General features: G+C 34.1%; 1 protein-coding gene across 3 annotated transcripts in view; it reads right to left on the minus strand.

Moving 5' to 3' along the window:
* The window catches only part of Crb1 (crumbs cell polarity complex component 1), a 131,609-nt gene extending 127,231 nt beyond the window's left edge, over positions 1-4,378 (minus strand). For all 3 annotated transcript variants that reach the window (XM_027945671.3, XM_027945672.2, XM_027945670.2), the window contains exon 1: positions 3,805-4,378. In XM_027945671.3, coding sequence (XP_027801472.2) covers positions 3,805-4,249 — 445 coding nt within the window. In that variant the 5' untranslated portion in view covers positions 4,250-4,378. The remainder of the gene's footprint in view (positions 1-3,804) is intronic.
* Between the last annotated feature and the right edge of the window lie 19,397 nt (positions 4,379-23,775).

Consider the following 23,775-nt stretch of genomic DNA (forward strand, 5'->3'; position numbering starts at 1 on the left):
GAATCATCAATTAAACTTAACTCTCCGAAGGCAGAGTCTAAACATCTCTGTTTCAGATCTCCCTGGGTAATTGCTAATGAGTGTTCAGGGCTGAGAGCCACTGATGAGCTACCAGAATGCAGGCTATTCTACTGTGTAGGGGATTGATGAGCAAGCCTACAATCACATTTTTGAACCTGAAAAACTTAACCAGATAAAAATAGACCTGATTCTTACTGCTTTATGAGTTTCTCATTTAAATTCTAGTTTGAAATCAAATTTTATCTATCTCACGTGAAAACACTGAAATAATGAAATTTACTTGGTCTCTTAGAAAACAAGGGAAGAATATGGTCATTTAGGATGAAACATCATTATGTCAGGGTTTGGCAAGGAAACAGCCTTATTGTGAACTTCAAGTGTTAAAGTGAGAAAAGAGCACCGACTGTTATCAGCCCCAGCAGGAAAATGATAAAACCCATAGTATAAATGCACTTACTGTAGGATAAAGTGCCTTTTGATGGAATTTTACTGCATGTCACATTTGGAATACACCCTTGAAATCCTTTATGCCTAAATCTAGACCACAGAAAGGATTCATTACAATCCAATTAAATTAAAATGCTAAAATTTATTAAAAATTTTTCAAGCTGTTTTTTTGCAATTATAAGACTGTTTCAGAATACCTTAGTTAAATGACTAAAACATTAATTTGATCTCATATATTTTCCTTTTAATTACCATTCACAACGTTGAAATAGCCGTAGGAAATAAAAGATGCTATCTTAATGAACTATAGTGATATATATATTTTAAAAGGGACCATAAGAAACAAAATAAATACCAAACCAGCACCACACACACTAAAAAACTTATTTCTCATTTTCATCAAAAAATTTAAAACACTGAAAGTTAATTCCCAAACCACTAATGAAAGAAAATGGACATGATAGCACATATATAAACAAGGAGATTTTCGTGTATGTTTAATAAACTGGCACATGTGTATGAGACACTAAAAAAAATCAATTAACTTGAGAATAAATATATGACAGTAGTTTTGTCCTTTAGGAACTAACAGTTAAGTAGGAGAAGACAAGAGCATTTAGATATCAATAAAACAGGATGAAATGTGGGAAGCTCTTTAATAGAGGTGCAGACTAGTGTGGAAGTAATGACTACCACTCCCACAGCAGTGTCAAAGCACTATTCCCCTGAGAGAAAATCCAGAAATGTTCCTTGAGTTGGGGTAATATTTGAACAAGGTTGAAAGTAGAGGAGAACTTCAGAGTGATGTTGTAAAGTGGGAAAGGATGTTCCAGGGAGAAAGGGAGCTACTTCAATGAAAAAATGAAGATAATTGAATTGAGAAAATAGAATACTTTAGAGTGGTGTGTAGAGATTCACGTAATGTCAGGGACACACTGTGGAATGTTTTCAATGAGAAGCTGCAACTATTCTCTATGTAGTACAGAGCTCTCATGGTTCTTCAGAAAGTGTGGCTTAGATCCAATTTAGAAGGATTATTTCAAAGATGGTGTTAAAAACTAACTTGGAGAAGATAATGGCTAGATATAGAGAATTTGGTAGGCTATAGAGTAGTACTACACTCAAGAGATGAAGAGGACCTGTGCTAAGGCCCTGGGAATAGAATGGATGGACTCAATTTAGAAGACATCTTTGATTTCAAAACAGCAGAGTTTGAAGAATTGTTATAGGTGAAGCATGAGCAAATGTTATGGCAAAAAATACTAGGGATATGTCTATTTTGCAAAAGAAACATTTCCAGCATATGTAAGATTAGCAAAGTGATGTTGAGAAGGTTGTTCTGATGCAAATTTTGAAGAATATTTTGGAAATCATCATATTGTTTAACATATGTTATAAAAAAGAAAAATAAAGAATAAGCATGAAAGTTAAAAGAAGGCAGCAAATTGAAAGCGTAAAGTCACAGAGAGCTACAAGAATGGCCAGAGTAAGGGGAAAGCAGCACTAAAATGTGAGTGATGTCTCAGAGACATGAGACAAGGTAGTAGAGGATATGGGTGAGCAGAAGTTGGAACAGATAAATATAGGAGGCATAGATGGGGCAAATTACCCTCCTTATAAATAGATGGGAAATCCAAAGATACTACAAAGCAAAAAACATGGTTAACAGGAGGAATTGGCCTTAGTGAATAATTTTGTGTGATTCAGAAGGATGGAGAGGATGGAGACTAAATGTGAAGACCATGAGCAGGATGAACCTGGTAACGAATTGTTACCTTGTTGTACTACTAATAAGATAAAAGCATATCAACAGAAATTTTGTAAAGAATAGATAAATACAAAGTATTATTTTCTTTTCCTGATAGATTAAATAAGAGCTGGTTGCCACTATGGATTTGTTAATCACACTTTAGCACCAGACACCCACCAACTTATAGCCTGCCTTCCAAGTGGATTTCAAGGTCAGACTTTGATCCTTACAGGGAAGATTGATGAAATGGGGTGAAAGACATATGTGCCAATGGGGAAACCGGAACAGTCCTGACCTGGACAGTAAGGCCCCAGGAAGCCCACTGATTCTAGATTGAAACCAAGTTATGTTTTTAAACTTTATTTTATATTTAGATAAAAATCATTATTTATATTTATGAAGTACAGTGCGGCAGCTTGATATGTGTATGCGCTGCGGAATGATCAAATTAGGCTAATTGGCATATCTCTCAACTTAAATATCATTTATTTGTGGTGAGAATATTTAAAATATGCACTGCTATTGACCATAGTCACTGTGCAACAGAATAACAGAACTTATTTCTCCTATCAGCTGTAACTTTATACCAGTTGATCAATATCTCTCTTTTCCTGTCCATCCCCTGCCACCAGCACCAGCCTCTAATAACCACTATTCTACTCCCTACATCAACGAGTTCTATTTTTTTAGATTCCAGGTATTAGTGAAATTATATGATATTTGTCCCTCTGTGTCTGTCTTATTTCACAGGACATAATGTTTCTGGATTCACTTGTGTTGTTGCAAACAGCAGAACACAAGCAACCAACATATGTATGACATTACTAATCATCATAGAAATACAAATTCAAACCCCCAATGAGATACCACCTTTGACGTGTTATATTCACTAATATAAAAAAGATGCAAGATAACAATTGTTGGGAGGATGTGGATAAAAGGAAACCCAACACAGTGTTGGGGGTATTGTAAATTACTGAGATCATTTTAGGAAAAAGTATGTAGACTCTTCAAAAGATAAAAAATAGAATTATCATATGATCTAGTGATCCCACTACTAAGTATATATTGAAAGGAAATAAAATCAGTATGTCAAAGAGACATGTGCATTCCCATATTCATTGCATCACTATTTGCAATCACCAAGATATGAGAACAAACTCAGCATCCACCAACAGATATATACATTTTTTTAAAAAATGTGGTCTATATACACAATGGAGTATTTTTTAAAAAGCTGAATTAAGTTTTAAGTAATGTGACACTCCATTGGAACCAGTAACAGTGACAATATACAAACACTTAGTTTGGTGGGTTTAGTGACATTTGAATGGTGTTGGAAGATTTCTGTCTAGTAATTAATTCCTGTCAAGAATTAGATGTGTAATAAGAATTGTAATGCATTCCTCTGTTATATATTTTAAAAAATAAAATCAATTAAATAAAAAAAAGAATTAGACCATTTTCTTATTCAATTGGATGGGACATAAAATGTCACCTTTGCTTCTGTTATATTTTTAAGCAGAAAAAAATTAAGGGGAAAAATATAATTACATCATGTGGGATGCAGATGTAATCACACTTACCAGAATAATATTGAGGACAGATACAAGTGTATCTTCCTATCTCATTGAGACATGTAGCCCCATTCTTGCAGGGATCTGAAACACATTCATTCACTTCCAAGTCACAGTGCCTTCCTTGATATCCTGGGACACAAAAGCAGGAATAGCCATTGATGCCATCCTGGCACACAGCCCCATTGTGGCAAGGGCTGGAAGCACAATCATTGTGATCTATTTCACAGAATCTTCCAGTGTATCCAGCAGGGCAGATGCAGACAGGGTCGACAGGGTCTTGGTGGCAAATACCACCATGTTGGCAGGAGTTCATACCACAGGAACCAGTGGTAATTTCACAGGTGATCCCACTATACCCAGGAGGACATTGGCACTGAAAGCTCCTTTTTCCTGGGGTGTTCACACAAGTGGCACTTCCTTGACAGGGACTGGAGAAACAAGGATCTCTCATATTGTCACAGTCTTTGTCCAAATTATTGGTTATGTCTGAACAATGGCAATTGCTGTCTTGTGAAAAACCTTTGCATGCAGAATTGTTTTGGCAAGAATTTGACAGGCACCTGGTGTTGTTTTTATTGCAAAAAGAATCTACGAGAAAATAAAAAATATCAAGATTAAACTTATAAAATTGTTGAGGGTAAAATTAAAGAACATCTTTCTTTTAGACCCTATGTCACCTCAAATTCATTAATGAAACACATAGTTGGCTGCATTCTAATGATGAGTTTTAATTCCTCACTTGTCAAAATTTTTTATGCTTAATATGAAACAAAAATAGGCCGGTTTGAGATTCTTTCTTCTCCTCCTTATTCCCTTTCTCAGGTATAAGATAATGTGAGTTGAAGTAACCATTAACCCTTCCTATACACTTAGAATTTTGAAAATCACATTCTCTCATGGGAGACTTTGGGAATATTGGGAAGTGAGTTACAAAATTCTCTCTGAATAAGATATAACTAATGTTTAAGTGAAGACTGTTATTTGGTTTTTGACTGTTTTATCACAATTCCAACTTATGCTCTAAAGAGAAATGCACAGAAAAATGATAAAAATAAATTTCTGGTTATTTACTGAAGTTGTTTATGCACTAAACATTCCAGAAATTTTACATATATTCTGTCTTATTCTCACTGCAACACAAAATAATCATGTAAACTTTTCAGTTTTAAGACAGATTAAGTCCCATCACAAGGACATTGATGTAGTAAAGTTTGTGCAAACTTTCATTTTCCTAAAATCATGACTGTTCTAGGAATGTATTTTTAAAAATATATTTGGAACAACAACCTGCATTAAAGCAATAATTCTTTGATTCTTTCCAAATTGACCAGATACTCACGTGAATATGTTTTCCCTGAACATATAGGCATTCTTATTTTCTTAATATTATATATTGAGAAGTTCTATAATTTGACACCTCAGTTGTGTCGGCCCATAAAATACAGTTTTTGTGTGTGGAATCAGATAATACATTGTTCTTTTAATTCCTTTCTCACAATACTGCCCCAAAGCATAATAGCAGATAATAAACAGTACAAGCTTGTAATAGAAAACAGAAAAAAAAATTCTCTTAAATCATAAGACACAAATACGCCTTTATAAAGGATGGACCATCTTCTTAGGAAAACTCCTTATCCCTCTCTCTCTCTCTTTTTTTTTCTGTTGGTTCTGTTTCATGGAGAACTCAGATTAAAGCAGATTTTGGTACTGGAAGCAGCTTCTACAGGTACAGATTGAGGGTTTTATGAGATTGTTAATAGACTTTCATCCATTTGCCCTAGAACTTTTCTTTCTGGATTGGTTCTCTGAATGGACTAGAATGAACAAAAAAGATATTAATGACTCTATTGCCAATAATAAAGAGAGCAGTAATTGTCAGTGATGTGATCTGGTAATGTAGACATGCAAAGTTTGACACTGGATACTTCTTATAACCACTTATTAAAATCAAGCAGCTGAAAGACTGTGAACATAATATATTCAAGCATTTTTTGGAAACTGATACATATAGAAAGAATGGATGCTGATTCTTTTCAGGACCTACCTCCAACACATCTCTTTGCTTCTAAGACCTATAATTAGACTCAAGTCCCAGTGGGGGAAAGGTATTTCCATAAGGAGTTACACTGCAAACAGCAACAACAAAAAATTCTATTTGAATTCTAATTTACACAGTCAGAAATCCAAAAAATACATGTGGGAATAGATATTGAGGTGACTACAGAAGGACCATGAAGCTGGATCTGTCTGAACTTATCGATAAAATCTCCCTGAACAAAAATCCTACCTTTAATGTTAACAGCTCAGAGTTTTAAAAGTTTATTGACTGAAACAAAAGGTTGTAAATGAATTTAAAATGTTGGACATGACTTAGTTGAATAAAGGAGAAAACATTCAAAAGCTTAGAGAGCTTGGAATATTTATTTATTTATTTATTTATTTATTGGTGCTGGGGATTGAATCTAGGGCTTTGTGCATTCGAAGCAAGCACTCTACCAACTGAGCTGGAATGTTAGAGCAGATATGTCATTAAGACCTATTCACACTCTGGGACATGCCTGTCATCCCAGTGACTCAGGAGGCTAAGGTAGGAAGAATACAAGTTCAAAGACAGCCTTAGCAACTTAGTGAGGCCCTAAGCAACTTAATGGCACCCTGGCTTAAAAAAAAAGGGGGGGGGGGGCTGGAATGTGGCCAAGTGGTAAAGTGCCCATGGGTTCAATCCTGGGTCCAAATAAAAAAGAAAAAAGAAAGACCTATTCCCCCACACTAGAAGAGGCTAGAAGAATTATCTTTTACAACTACAACAGAGGTGTCTATCCGCATATCAGATAAAGTAGACTTCAAGTCAAAGTTAATCAGAAGGGATAAAGAAGGCCATTTCAAACTGCTTAAGGGTACTATACATCAACAGGGCATATTAATATTTATGCCTCAAACAGTGGAGCAACTATATACATCAGACAAACCCTTCATAATCCCAAGAATCAAATAGATCACAACACAATAAAACTGGGTGACTTTAACACACCTCTCTCACCAATCGATAGATTTTCAAATCAAAACTAAATAAAGGAGCAATAGAAATAAAAAATACAATTAATAAGTTAGATTTAACAGGCATATTTGGAATATTTCATCCATAAACAACTGAATACACTTTCTTCTCAGCAGCAATGGATCATTCTCTAAAATAGACCAATATGCTAGGCTACAAAGCAACTCTTAGCATATACAAAAAACTGAAATAATACCTTGAATTTTTTTCAGATCATAATAGAATGAAATTAGAAATCAATGATAAAATTTAAAAAAGTAGAAGTTATCTAACATCAGGAGACTAAATAATACACTATTAAATTACCACTGGATAGCTGAAGAAAACAGGAATGAAACAAAAAAATATTTACAGGTAAATGAGAATAGCAAGACAATATCAAAATCTTTGGGACAGTAGGAAGGCAGATCTAAGAGGAAAGTTCATTGCATTGAACTCATTCATAAAACAAATAGAAAATCACCAAATAAATAACTTAACTTTATATCTTAATGCTCTAGAAAAAGAAGAATAAATCAACACTAAAAGCAATAGAAGACAGGAAATAATTAAAATGAGAGCTGAAATTAATGAAATTGAAACAAAAAAATAAGAAAACAAATACATTGGTTCTTTGAAAAAATAAATAAAATTGATAGATTCTTAGCCAATCTAATGAAGAAAAAGAGAGAGAAAACTCAAAAATTACTAAAATTCATGATAAAAAGGAAACATCAACAAGGACACCACTGAAATACAGATGATATCAGAAGCTACTTTAAAAATCTATACTCCAATAAAATCGAGAATCATGAAGACAAGTGTACTCATACATTACTGGTGGGACTGAAAATTGGTACAACCACTCTGGAGAGCACTGTGGAGACTGCTTAGAAAACTTGGAATAGAACCACCATTTGACCCAGTTATCCCACTCCTCAGCTTATACCCAAAGGAATTAAAATCAGCATACTATAGTGATACAGCCACATCAATGTTTATAGCAGCTCAATTCACAATAGCAAAGCTATGAAACCAGCCTAGGTGCCCTTTAGCAGATTAATGGATAAAGAAAATGTGGTAAGTGTACACAATAGAATACTACTCACCTATAAAGAAGAATGAAATTATGGCATTTGCTGGTAAATGGATGGAACTGGAAAATATAAAGCTGAGTGAAAATAAGCCAGTCTCAAAAAACTAAAGTGAATGTTTTCTCCAATATGTGAATGCTAACCCACAACAAGGGAGAATGGGTAGAGGAAGAATAGAAGTTCATTGGATTAGACAAAGGGGAATGAAGGGAAGGGAGTGGGGAGGGGATAGGAAGGGCAGTAGAATTAATCATACATAATTTTCCTATTGTTGTATTTGAACCCATGACCAGGATAACTCCACATCATGTACAACCACAAGAATACAATCTTAATTAGTATAAGTTATACCCATGTATATATGTATAATATGCCAAAATACACTCTATTATCATGTATTTATAAAGAAGAACAATTTAAAAAAAAAAACACATCTGATGACCCAGCACAAGTGATTAGTGGAGTGAGGAATGACTATCAAGTTCTTCAAGCTCCAAGATAAATAAGCCAGTCAGTATTTCATGATTTTAATTTCTTATTTACATAATTAAGAGGCCAGGTCCAGTCTTGTGGTTTGACACAAGGGGAGAGGAAGCATTTCCATTAGGGGTCTACTTGTGGTCAGCTGTTGCTAGAGATAATAAGGGCAAATGTAATTACAGAAGGGCTGCTGTGGTTGAAGAGGTAAGAAACAGAAACAGGTGTTGTAACTAAGATGGAGTGGCTGTGGTTGAAGTTGTCAGGGGGTAGCAAGTCACAGGGTGTCTCCAGACCTGGTGTCTCCTTTCGGGTTGGCATGGTGCCCCCTCCCCTCCTGTCTTTCTCCAAGGCCCGTCTCCTGGCTGCCTGTGGGAGAGCTATGTTCTTTCCTCAATATCATTTAAAATTAGTAATTATGAAGTTTCCAGTTCTGTTTTTCTTCAAAATTGTTTTGGCTACTTGAGGTTTTTGGAAAGGTCCTTATAAATTTTAAGATTTTTTTTTGTCTTTCTAGCAAAAATGTCATTGGAATTTTTATAGAGATTTGAAAATCTGTGAATCATTTTGAATAGCATAGACATTTTAACAATACCATGAAATATCTTTATTTTTGTCTTCTTTAATTTGTTTTGTAGTGTGAGCATACAAGTTTTATACTACCTTGGTTAAGTTTAATCCTAAGTGAAAGAACGAACAAGGCTCATCGTCGGAGAAAATGCCCGTTTATTGAGGAACAGCTCTGCATATTTATAGAGGCGGGGGCGGTTTGACAGTTATGACAGTTTAACGGTTTAACGGTTTGACAGTTGGCACGGGGTGCTTTCTGATTGGTGGGTAAGGATCATGTGAGTCAGCAGGGCTCACCATTGGGTGGCTCTTCTGAGGGGGATGGGGAAGTTTGTCTTGGAGCCCGGGCGACTCCCAACACTAAGTACCTTTTTTTTTTTTTTTAATCAAGTGGTAAATGATATTGTTTCATTCATTTCTTATTCAGATTTCCATTGTTGTTGTGTAGAAATGCAACTAATTTTTGCATGTTGAAGTTGTGTCTTGCAACTTTGCTGAATTTGTTTATCAGTTCTAACAGCTTTGATTTTTGTGTGTATGGAATCTCAAGGGTTTTCTATGTACAAGATCATGTCATTTTCAAACAGAGAAAAACAAATAAGGAACAAGGAGTTCAAACAAGAGAATGTTAAAAATGTTGGTGGTTATGAAAGAAGGAATCAGAGGGAGAAGAAGGAAATTAGAATTGTAACAGAAATATTGAAAATATTATGAGAACTGAAAACAAATAAAATTATAGATTTAAAAGTTCTACTGAGTGCCCAAGAAAAATGAGGGAAAAATAATTAATTCACACCAAAGCATATCACTGTGAAACTTCAGAACATCAGGGGACAAAGAGAAAAATCCTCTAAGCTTCTGTTATATGGAACATTTGCAAAGTGCATTTACAAAGCATCAGTGAATTACTAATTTATCAACAGAAGCATTGGAAGCTAGAATATCTTAGAACAATGCCTCAGAAATCTTGAGATGATGTCATTTCCAAATCAGAATTCTATGCCCTACTAAACTACCAATCAAATTTGAAGAGAAGAAAAACATTTTTTAGCATTCACAGGTTCCAATTTTTAGCTGTCTGCCATGCTCTATCTTCAGGAAGATTCTGGGGGATAATGCTCACAAAAATAGCAGTGAAACTGAAAAAGAAGATGCTGTGGGATCTAGGAGACTTGGAATCTAACCAAAAAAAGAAATGAAAGATGTAACCTAAAAGAGATCTCAGGAGGCCAGATATGCTACTGGCATAGAAATTAACCAGAGATGTCTCAAAAAAAAAAAAAAAAAGAAAAAAGAAAAAAAAAATAAGTACAAGGCACCAGTTAGAGATAAAATAGAAAACTAGAAACACCAACTTAAAAAAAAAAACCAAAAAAACTTTCATTGGAATTAATTCTAGGAAAGCTGAAAGTTATACCAGAAAGTAAAAGTAAATGAAATCAGTATATTTAAGTGAAATCAATAGGTAAATTGAAAGGAATATGTAGTTGTTGAGATCATACCTTATGATAATAATAATAGTGACAATGTAATGATATAATGGATACTGGGAACAATAGATTTGCATGTGTGGGTGCATGTATGTGAGAACTGGGGGAGAATTAAATTTATTTTTACCATAATAGGATTCTAATAGATTATATCATTATCTAAAACTAAAAAAACAAGCATTCAGCCATTATTTGGAAATATAAATGAAAACCAGGAGAAATAATTAGGAGAGTTTTCAGTAGCTATTTCTGGGGAATGCATGTCATGAGTGAGAAGCAGGAGTGCAGAGCTCAGAGGAATGTGCCTGTTTCCCTTTTAACACTTGGAATTTTTAAAATATTACTGAATAAATTTGATAAAAACTTTTTTTAAAGCCATGTAGGTAGATTTACAACCTGGCTGCACCTTTCATTATTTGTTTCTGTATATACTTTGAGGTGTTTTTAGGATTGGTTCCAGATAAGATTACCTGTCAATCATGACCATTTATTGTATTGTTGGCCCTATTTGCTACATATATGTATGGAATGTCCATAGAGATGCTAACAGTCTCTCTTCAGAATGCAGTCCACCAGGGGGGCACTATATTAACTAATGCTTCAACTGCCTGTACTAAAAAACCAAACAATTTCCTGTTAAAAAAAAAAAACAACAAATCAATCTTTCAAATATATAAAGGAACTGCAATTGACTGCATTATTAAAAGCAACCAATTAAATTAAATAATTAAATAACCAACTAAGGAAATCAAAGCAGACTATGGTCAGAACAATGATGGGTGTGTCATAAGGTAAGGTTTATGATTATTCCAAATTTTTTCACAATGCTTGATAAAAATATGTCATATGTTTCATTATATCCAGCAGATTGTATGTCCCCTCAGTAAACAACAAAATATTAAATTTTAATAGTGAAAAATCTTTAGAACAAGACTTAAATGAACACATAAAAAGCCTATAGTATTATTTGAAATTATAATTGAAATTTAGTTCCCAGGAAAATGACCATAGAGGATTTTATGTGCAGCTTTCATATGAGGACAGAAGAAAATTTTACTGACTGTGAAATGTAATTGGTACTTGCAGACCAATATACATGGGCTGCAAAATTGCTTCCTTGCAGTAAAGTTTGCCATCTACTGGTTATTATAAGAAGTTCTACAGTAGTGAGTTTTAAACTTTGTTCATTTCCTTCCTTCCTTCCTTCCTTCCTTCATTGCTTCCTTCGTTCCTTTGTTCCTTCCTTCCTTCCGATTTCCTTTGCTTTTTCAATAGTGGCAGAATTACTTTAAAAAAAATGTCATGAGTAATCCCAGTGTATACATTTGAAGGCAGATCTGCTCAGATTGAACCTAGAGAGGGGCCTTTGCCACAGTCAGCCTAGCCTCCTGCCTCCCCTGGAGATGCCTCCAAGAGCCCTGGGGTTTCAGAACAGAGAACTGAAAACTTCTGTACAGAAGAAATAAAAAGATTTTATGTATTTACTATAATTATTTCTGTTTCTCATTGAGTATTTCTAATTCTAGAATAAAATACTTTTTGTTTGCTGAGAAGTAAAAATTAATTTGAACAGTTTTAAGGAAGATGAAGACCCAAAGAACATTAAATGTATTTCTTATCTATGTGTGTGTATATATTTAGTAATTATCTATGTGTGTGTGTGTATATATACACACACACACACACACACACACACACACACATATATATATATATATATATATATATATATATATATATATATATATATTAGTAATGGAAAAAAGTCATATTGATAATTTACCTTAGTTATAAGGTAAAATATATTTATTTAGAGTGATAAATGCTTTAAGGAAAAATATTTAAATTCCTCAGAGATTGTTATCAGTAGTGTAAGAGTTATTTCTCCTTAATGGTATTAATGTACTTCTCTACGAAACAGGAAATTCTCTGATTTGAAATCATCAACCTGAAAATTTTATCCAGTTGTTTTTATTATCAGTATTTTTGTTGACTTTTCTATTAACAAATTCAGGCAGATTTTCCGGAAAGGATAATTCAGTGGCAGGGTGAGACAGACCTGAATGGAGCCTAGCTCTGCCATTCAGACTTAAAGTTTCCTCATCTGTAAAAGGAAAACAGTAGAACCTACTTCTTAGCGTTTTTAATGAAGATTAAATAAATATATTTAAATACTTGGCTGACACATATGGTAAGTGTTCATAAATGCTAACTTGTTGTTACAGAAGATGTTTAGAGATAGTTTGGGATTCCTAATAAAAAAATAAGTAGATTCATACAAAATAACAATAATAATAAAAATACCCAATTCGATAATAATTTTCATTTAAAGAGTTTTATTTTAGGAAAAACAAAACCCATAAATCTAAGGGAGGTTTACATAGAAAGTCTATCAATGGACAAATTCAATATGCCAAATACATCCTTTCCATAGGTATCTGGGCTTGGTCAGGATCAAATAGAGTTAAAAGTGGAATAGCATTAGAATCATCTGTTCTCCAGTTTGTGTTTTCAAGAAAATCTTATCATCCAATTACAAATTTAGAATGATGTTTAAATGTTTGGCTCAGAAAAATAACTTATGAAAGCTGTGATGAGTCTAACTATTCTGAGAATCTACTGTTTCTTCATATTATCCTCAGCATCTATTTATGCATAAAAAATGTCCCACGATTATTTCTTGAGCATGAGTTATCATAATCCTGGGTCATACCCTTATGAAGTTCCTTCATGTGTAAACTATGTACATGTATATGCACATATATGCATATGTAAGTGTATAATTTTTAATATTTGATGATTTGAATTTTTTATTTTTTAATTAAATATCCTCTTTTCATCACTATGCCCAGTCTTTTCTCAGGATTTTATAACTTGATTATTCCCATATAACTCTAATCATCTCTGTCTTTGGTCTCTTCTTTATTGATAGTAACTTTAAGAATCAAATTTATCCTCACAGGAAGTAATGGTGGATATAATTACGATGATTGCTCATATCTGGGTTAAAATAAAAATTTTAATGAGTCCCATATTTAGCTTCATTGAATATTTACCAATATATACTTCCACTAGTATATACAAAATTATTTAAGTTCAGTGCTTTGAGGCATGTATTTTCCTGTATTTTTTTTTAATTCCTCAAACTAGTGGGAGATGGCAGGGACTTGGGGCACCAGTTCTTCCTATTTTCATTCTGTATTTAATACACATTTAGCTTAGTTTTACATAAACAATAATAGGAGAGGACTAAATATGACTTATGGATACAAAATTTGATATTCCCAATGACACCAATGAATATTTTCTGATATCATTTTATATAAATTTTTTCATATGGAAGATATAAAAAATATTTGCTTATGAGCCTGTTAGAATGAAATAGATGACATAAACAATGTGATTGGAGTTGCATCAAAATATCCAGATCAAAAAATTTCAGTTTATGAAAATAGAAAAAGTAGTTGGTTGAATTTCGATTGTCCTGGCTCTCTGCAGAAAATGAAATTCTTTTAAGGGCTGGGATGGGGAGGGGTGATTCAGAAGAGGCACATCTTTATTCAGGACATAGCTAAAATGGTTTGCACGTGATAGGTAGTCAATAGCAATTTGTTGAATAATGAATGAATGAGCAAAACTACCTACATTCTCGTTTAAGCCTTGCTGTGAAATTCTTCCTTTGACCTCTTTGATAAAATCAAGCAGAACAAATCATCAGTTAAGGCACTTACTTTGATGTGCAGTATGATAGAATCCATGTGGACTAGTTAAAAATAAGAAGGAGATGGGCTTCTAGGACCATTCATTTACATCTAAAAACTATCTGTTCACTATCTTATATAAAGTTATTTACATAGATATAATCTTAAAAACTAAATTGAGGCCAATTTCATTTAATAGAAAGAGAATGGTTTTATGATCAGACAGAGATTTATTTTTCATTTTGATGACTTTAAGAAAATCATCATCACTGAGTCTCAGTTTCCTTATTTTTAAAGGAGATGATTGATAACCATATGTGTAATTTGTAAAAGCATGGATTTTGTATTCTGGGTTTTATATCCTGGCTCTGCTACTTACTAGTTCTATGAGTTTATCAAAACAAAACCTCTGATTCAGTTTCCATTTTTATAAAAATGGTACCTATGCCATAGAGTTATTATGAGGTTTAAATTAATGTACATAAAAGCCTAACAGTACTTGGCACAGAGTGGGCATTATCAGCCATCATCATTTGTGTTGCTGTTATAATTAGGAGTAAAAAAGGTAGCATATATAAAGTTCCTTATAAAACTTAGGCATGGAGTAGTTTTGTTTTTTTTTTTTTTTTTGAGAGAGAATTTTTTAATATTTATTTTTTAGTTTTCGGTGGACACAACATTTTTGTATGTGGTGCTGAGGATCGAACCCAGGCCGCACGCATGCCAGGCAAGCGCGCTACCGCTTGAGCCACATCCCCAGCTCCATGGAGTAGTTTAATCAATGTTATTTGCCTTTCCTTGCCTGAGTCTAATGCACCTATGTCATGTTACTCTTCTATTGACTTTCAGAGTACCATGTTCATAGTCAATGCCTTCCTTGTAAAAGCATAGTTAAATGAATAAATTCTAGAAAAACGAGACTATATGATGGAAAAAAAGATTTTTTGAGTTGTTGTAGTCCTAAGAAGTACAAGTTTATCATCAGCACAGTTTCTGAGAATCATACTTCATAATCCAGGTAGGTGCCCAACACCTTCATATTTACCACAATTAATTCACATGCAAACTCTTTGAAGCCTGACTTCCTTACTCCACTTGAGAAGAGGTTGTGACCAAGGTTCATTGATGTCATCTGTACCTCACTGTCTCTATTCTATTATCTCCTTTTTTGAGGGCAATGACCTCACTGAGAAACTTTTCTATGAACATATTTTAAACACCTGCATGTGATAAGCATTTTGCCAGTTTGTTTTTTTTTTTTTTTTTTTTTTTGGTACTAGGATTGAACTCAGGGTCACTTGACCACATCCCAGCCCTATTTTATCTGGACACCGGGTCTCACTGAGTTGTTTAGTGTCTCACTTTTGCTGAGGCTGGCTTTGAACTCGAGATCCTCCTGTCTCAGCTTCCTGAGCTACTGGGATTACAGGAGTGTGCCACCATGCCCAGCTGCCAAATACTTTTATATATAATTTCTGAGTATCAACATCATCACAAATGAAATCAAGAGGTGACTCTTCCAAAAAGTTCTTTTTCTTGCAAAGCTTCCCCATGAGAATAAAAGCCTCTGGATCTTCCTTTACCCATCCTGTACACCTAAGCCAAGGTCTGCTTTGGCTGCAGTCTTGGTCTTTAGGGTAAGTGCTTCCTGCCTCTGGCTGCAACCATACACACTTGTCTAGTAGAAGGTGTACAACTCTTCATCATGCAATATGACTAAATGATATAAATTGTGAATGTCACTTTTTACTAAATGTTAATCATTGAAACTTTTAATAGGATCTAATTATGTTCCTTAGGCATTAAATTCATTTAAAGCTAATCAGAACTGGACTTTCTGACATTATTATAATCCATGTATATTTTAATAATGATAGGCTTTTAAATAACCCTTTTAACTTATGGGATAGGCTTACATTTTACTAGTTCCTTTGCTTCTACTAAGCCAAGATTGAAATTATTGTGGTAAAGATAAAAATGTCCTAAATTAAAAAAATAAACTGTTCCCATTCATACAGACCTGTTTTTTTTTAAAATAAAAAAAACAATCAGCAATCAACAGCTAAAAATTCAATATCAATAATAAAGCTATAGTGCAGAAATATTTAGCTATATGATACCTATGTTCTAAAAAGGGTTTTGAACTTTTTAATATTTTCCACTAGATTCTTATCAGAGTGCTAAGCAAACAAACTATACACAATAAAGTTACAGAAAAAACAAAATTGATAAAATACATGAGAACAGCCCAAACTAGAGCCCTATTGTTAACCTATCATTCCATTTAATTCCTATAGAAAAAATTAATTGTAGAATGATATTCATTCTATAAATATGGAACAAAGTTTCAGGAATGTCAGATAACTTTACCAACTTTGTGCATCTAAGTGTAGCAGATCAGGCTGCTGAGAAGACTTCAAAACATTTATTTGAAAAACAAATAAACAACAAGAAAGAAGAAGGAATCACAAAAAGACACACCTAAAAGTTTATCTCAATCAGCACCTCTCAGTAATGTTCATATGAACTACTGAGGATCTTGTTAAAGACTTAGAAGGTCTGGGATAAGGCCTGAGATCTGGCATTTCTACTAAGCTCCTGAGTACTGCTACGGCTCTGTGTCCACGGGCTACACTTAATTACCAAGCATTTATCCAGTGCTAACAGAAGTATAAAGTGGGCCAATATGTAATGTTAAGTCCTCTGGTGACCACACTAAAAGGGGAAAACAAACAGGCAAAATTTATTCCACCATATTTAATTTAATCAAATATGTCTACAATATTTTCATTTCAATATGCAATCAATGTAAAAATGATTAATGAGATATTTACTTTTTAAAATTAAGTCTTTGAAATCCTGTGTATATTTTACACTTACAGCACACTCAGTTCTGACTAGCCACATTTTAAGTGCCCAAAAGCCAAATGTGACTAGCAGCTACTATATTAGACACTGCAGCTGTTGACAGCTTTGTCATGTTTTTGTACAGCCATCTAAAGCTTGGAAAAATAATGTGTGGTTATGAGTAAGATGTTATTTTTTTTAGAATTTAATTTATATTATTTTATGACACTTTTATCCCAGTAGCCATGAATAAAGACAGCTCAAATTACTTTCTGAAAGTTTAATTATGATATGTCTTTAAATGGTACACTTCCTTAGAGCCCATGAGAGGTGTACTTTTTCCATATTTTTCATTTTTATTGATCTTACAGCCTTAGCAGCCACAGAACATAATGTTGTTAAGACACAATTTAACACTTATCCATGCATTTGTTTTACAATTAGTAAATTAACTGTTCATTCAGAAACTGTACTAGGTTTTGTCAATGTACCTATACATATGACCTACGTATTTGGTTTTGATCACATACTTTGAATACTACTGTATGCCCCGAATACTGCCATAAATACATGCTGGTTGTTTGCTTTGCTGATTAATTGGTTTTACCCCTGGAAGTTTGTTTTGCTCACTTTATGGCTCACTACACTTGAACAGAGAGAGAATGATGTGTTTCTGTCAGGTCACTCTAAGCTGTGGACCAAATTTGGGGGAAACCCAGGTTACTGTGGTTACTGGCTAACTTGGAAGCCACCGTGAATATATTTCATTTTCTTTTGATTCAGCTAAAAGCCCCATGGCTCTGAGCACAACAACTGTGATGCCATTGTGCCTTTGGTCTGGATAAAAATTTGAAGAGTTTATGAATGGCTCCCTGCCCAGTGTGTTCTGGCACATGCTGCTCTGAGCAGGGTCTTAGTGCACACAGACGTGCCTAGCTCATCTGCACAACCTCATAACACACATGGAGAACAGTTCTTGATCTCCCAGGGACCCATTTGGCAAACTCTACCCTAGAAGGCTATGGCAAGTGCATATGTAATGAATTCTGAGGCTTCATTGTTGAGCATGAAACACCAGGGAAATGAAAATACTGCAGCTCTGTCTTAAAACTCAGAGGGAGATGCATGGCTGCAGACATCCTTCTGAGAGTTGAAAGAGACTATCTCATATTTGGAATTGGCAGTTTAACTGAATAGAAAAGCACAAAATATAAGAATAGCTGTATTGTAAAAAATGCATAAGACATAACACCTTAGATGAAATCATTCTTTTAAATACATGGCTATGCCTTTGTAGTTACAATTTAGGGAACGTTCGTAGGGAAAGAATGATGAATTCAAGCAAATGATTCATTAATTTCCAACAATAAATTGATTATATTATTAACATTTTGTTTAATAACAATGCTTTTTCTTGATAATTTACTTTTAAAACATGTCCATATATTATTCATCACTGTATATACCTCTGGTATCCAACCTAAGAGTTACTAGTAATTGATAATTCATTATCGAACTGAATCAGGCAAGCTTAATACCCATTTCCCTATATTTTACTGACTCTACCACTAAAGTTAAGCCTTCCACCTTTCCTTCTCTTGAAAAATTATATACAGCCTACCACAAACTGTTTTTGTGTCATGTACATGTCCTTCATTCCCTTGATCTTTCCCTTATAAGACTCTTGAATGATGATTTTGAATGAAATGGTCACCTTTGTTTTCTTGGATGTTGTATTTTACTATACTAACACTTTCCTTCAGAAAATTTTTACAGAACTTCCTTTTGTAATACTCAAATAGAGACTATCTCTAACTTAGAGCACACGGAATAGCATAACAAAGGATAAGTATTCAGGCCCCATTAATGGAAGCAGAAAGATCAACACCCACCAGGGACCTCCACAGGTGTAGTCAGTGTGTAATGATTCCACTAAAAAAAGCCTTCGGTGATCTAATGGGAGAGTTAATAAACTCTCTAATGAGGAAAATTCACGGTTTCTCACATTTTTGGTGAATTCTATGAATGATATGGCTTTGAGACTATTTCGGTTTCATTGCAGAATTAAACTAAGGATGCTACCAATTTTTTCCAGAAGTGAAGAAGCCTAAGATCCTAGCAGCTCTAGCCAGGGCTTTATAAAATAATTAACATCTTAATCTTTATAAAGTAAAAACAATATTTTAAAGGCTTCCATCAAATTAGTCAACTAATATTTATTCTCCCAAAGGATGCTAATCCTGTGGTATAAAAGGGTTAAGAGACCCAGAAAGAATCTATTTACCTTAGGTCTATTTCTAAAGCACCGTATCATGTTGTTATAGAAACCACTTGCGGCTGAAAATCTCCCATCATGATTATTGCTATAGTAACCACCAGAAGACAAGAAGCTAGGTTTTCATCCATTTGCCATCATCCCCCTTCCCAAGATAATTTTACTTCTGAATGCTCTATGTTGATGGAAACAAAGGGAAAAAAAAGAGTAAATAAATTACAAGAGAAGAAAATAAGAGAGAAAAATGCGAGCCTGGATAAATAGATCCATGGTATTTTGTCTCAACTTGTTAGAGGAAAGAAATTGTAATGAAGTAACCAAACCAGCTTTTAAATTATTAAACAGATCTCTTTTGTCCATCAGTTTATAGTATTAAAAATTAGTTATGAAAATATTCTCATATTTTGAAGCCATCATTGGACATTTTGGAGTATTTCCCAACAATATACCTTTGTCTCATATTATTTCTCCCAGCTTAAGTCAAGTTAAATATATAGGGTGATGTTCTTATGATAGCTTACAAAAAGATATTATTAAATTCTAATTTACCATAATGTAAAAGTCAACTTCTGATAACTAAAATTTAATTATTATCTTTGTCACAAAACATACACATTCTAAATTATAACACATTAAATTTTGGAACTCTTTTGTATGAAAAGGGTATATACAAACAAAACCAAACAATTATTTCTTTTACTTTTCTGCCTTGAACTTCATCTATTTATATGATTTGCTTTGCATGTGAAACACTAGCAAATTTGCTAGTCATATTTTATGTCTTTTTAGTTCTTAAAGACATGGAGTAGATGTATACATAAATCTTACTTTGAAAGCTCATATGATAACATGGCACAATGACAATCACAGCAATGATGTTTAAAACACCTATTGGCCCAGCAAAGATCTCAGAAAGGACTTCTTCTTAAATTAAAACCTGGACCCCTCCGGTATTGGGTAGGAAAGATTACTGCAAATCAAATGTGAATATTCAAACTCATGATATTAGGATAAACACTGTCCCCTGCTATTGACCTCAGTTCACTTTTAAGATTATCATTTAGAATGTCTAGTATAAGGAAAAAATATCATTTTCTAAACATTTTATTTGGAAAGGATTAATTTATATTATTCAAGTATGCATTGGCCATTTTCAGGATACCTAGAGTACTCCCAAAGCCAAAACAGAATTGCACGATCACTCAAATAAGAGCAAGCAACTTTGAGCAAATCAAACAACTTCACTAATTGCATCTGAAGATTATTGTTAATTAAACACATTCTTTATACAAGTCTAAAAAATGTGGAAGTTGATGCAAATATTTCTCTATTTCAGCTTGTTGTCTCTGTTTGCATGTTTATAATTATGAACTATATCTATCATTCCACAGTGAGAGTCTATATGAATGGAAAAATTAAATGTTCTTTCTGATACTTTTATCCACATGTGTGGATTTTCTGTAACTCAGCACATTTTGGCTTACACCTGTCTATTTTAGCTTTATGCAAGTATATCTTTGAAGGTGAGAGAAGGAAATTCTCTGAAATTGTCTTTGGCTGAACTCTTTTGACACAGTATTTGTAATCAACTCTAAGAAGTTTCCAAAGTGGTTACAATAAAATAACCAACAATGCCAACATGTAAAATAATGATTAACACAAAGATGCAAGGCTATGTTTCATACCTTTTTGTATGTGATCAAACCTAGTTTGGCTATTTTGATTGAGTCACCTTTGATTGAGATATTTTTCTGTGATTACTCAAAGCAAATAAAATTATCATACTCACTGTGACCAGACATAATGCAAAGATCTCCTCTAGTCTTAGATCACATTTTTCTTTACATAAAACACATTATCTAACCAATTTATTTTTCTGTTGATTAAGCTCCTACTAAGTGTCTAGTAATTTTAAGAGATAGCTGCCTTCACCAATGTCCACTTCTGGCCAAAACAGCATTGCTGGTTCAACATTTACCCTTCTGATATAAACAACTAGAGACATGGGAAAGGTACCAGGCAAGTATATTCAGTATTGAGAAGAGTTAGTGCAGGACTAGATTTTTTTTTAATGGAACATACATGAAAGTACATGAACTCCTGGAATTTCTTCTTGGAGTGGCTTTTATGCAGTGGGAAGAGAGAAGGCAAACAATCAGAGCCGCAGCAATGTTCCTGATCAGAGGAGGATGAGATCAGAAACAATTAGTTGCCAGTTCAGAGCATATAAGAAGAAAACAATAAATAAGGAGCCCAGAAGACCCATTATTCATCAAGGTTCTTCAGGAGCTTAGCAAATATCATTTGCTGAGAGATGGAGAGATGAACTAAAATACAAAAATATATATATTTAAAAAATTAGAGCACTGAAGTTCCAGCTCAGAGTGAGAGACTTCCAGAGCATCTCAAGCACTGAAAAACCAGAAAGCCCTGGCGTTAATGGTACCATAGAGGAAGGAAGACACCATAAGTTCAAAACCAAAACAGATCCATCAAACAGATAATGAAACCAAAATTTACAGGAAAATAGAATTTTTTGACTGTGTGCCAGAATATTCCAAATCTTTGAAAGAAAACTAACACAACCAAAAAAATCCCCACAATTATCATCTGAAAATCCAGTGTATGGTAAGTTATTAGGCATGTGAAAAGCAGATAAGTGTGACCTACATAGTCAATAGAAATAAATATTGAGGGGCCAGATTTGTGGCTCAGCAGTAGAGCACTTGCCTCACATGTGTGAGGCACTGGTTTCAAACCTCAGCACCACATACAAATAAATAAACAAAGTAAAAATATTGTGTCCATCTACAACTAAAAAAATATTTTAAAAATGGAATAAATATTGAAATTGTCACTGCGGAAGTGTTTCAGAAAAAGTGTCTGAAGAGTTCTCAGAGAGGAGGAGATACTGGACTCAGGACCAGTGGCCTCTTGGAATATGTTATGAAAATGATTTGAGCATGTGCCACTCAGAAGCACAAACAGAGGTTTATTGAGGAAAACAGAAAAACATTCAAGGGGGAATGGGTCAATCTCAAGAGAGATGCCTTTGGGAATAAATAGCACATTCAAAGGGGAATGGGTCATCTAGAGAGTAAGAAATGTGGTTTTGAAGTTTCTGGCTCTTAAGGGAAAGTTGGTGAGTTATGGGTAGGGGAAGGAATATAGGAATGATATTGATGTATGACAGATGAGGCTAGACACCCAAGAAATTTTTAGAAAGAAGAATTATTTAAGCTGCAGTGGTCTAGAGGGGTTAATACCTAAAAATTTCTGGACCGCAAGTCTGGAAATTCTTTAAACTTTATACTCAGAGGGAGGAGATTTACATAATGGGAGGTTGCATAGAAGTACTTTTCGTTCCATTTTCTTAGAATAGACAGAGGTTTCCACAAGTTTTTACCATGGAAAACAGAAATAGGAATTTTTGTATAGCAACAAGCTTGCTACCTTTTACAAGAAAGAGAAACCTGGCACTTACAGGAAATAAGAAGATTTCAACCACACTGAGCTCTCTGCAGAAATCTTGCCGACATCCTGTCGATGTTCCTTGCAAAATTCTATTGATAAGAACAATTATGGGGAGGATCTTTGGAGAAGCTTAATTATGACTCTTTGGAAGAGGGAGGGGCTACTACAATATCAATCTGCTGATCTCAAGGCAATTTCTGGTGGTCTGATCAATCTCTGGGTCCTTAGGATGACCTGGTCTTAATTATCTGATAAGTAGATGATGCTGGAAAGTCCCCTAAAGTATGGGTTTGTCAAAATAATGTATCTCTCTCTTTACTCAATCAATTACTTGGGGGAAGGTTAATTTACAATACACAGGTAAATTTACAGATTTATCAGGAATTTGGGAATAACTGGCTTGGAGAGACTGGATTAGGAAGTGAGAGGCCTGGAAAAGTATGTAGAATTTGTAAATTAAATCATGTTTCCTTTCATTCCTTTATGTCTCCTTTCTATCTATTTATTTTATTCCTTCTATCCTACCTCAAAATGCTCAAATATTGAAATTAACAGTCAAGAGCTTAATAATATTTTCAAGGACTTTTAGAAAAGGATGAATATGATCAAACAATGGAGAAATCTCTGCAGAGAAAGGAAAGCTGTAAGAAGGGTCCACTGAAAATTCTGGAACTGAAAAGTACTACATCTGAAATGAAGAATAGTACATTGGGACCAGAGAATGAAAGATTTATGAATCTAAAGGCAGAAATTGCACAATCTAAAGAATGGGGAGCCAAAATATTTAAAATGATGAAGGTAGTTGCAGTGGCCCATGGGATAATTCCAAGCAAATTTCCTTGGGTATCATTGAATCCCAGAGGGAGAAGAGCAACAGCCCAAGGGGGGGGGGGGGGGTGAGTTAGGAATGACCAAATATTTCCCAAATTTGGTGAAAAACTCAGACTGAGATTGAAGGGACAAGGAAAATCATACCCAGACACATGAAAAGAAAATTGCTTAGAAACAAATG

The sequence above is a fragment of the Marmota flaviventris genome, chromosome 12 (genome assembly GCF_047511675.1).
Source record: "Marmota flaviventris isolate mMarFla1 chromosome 12, mMarFla1.hap1, whole genome shotgun sequence".
Classification (NCBI taxonomy): domain Eukaryota; kingdom Metazoa; phylum Chordata; class Mammalia; order Rodentia; family Sciuridae; genus Marmota; species Marmota flaviventris.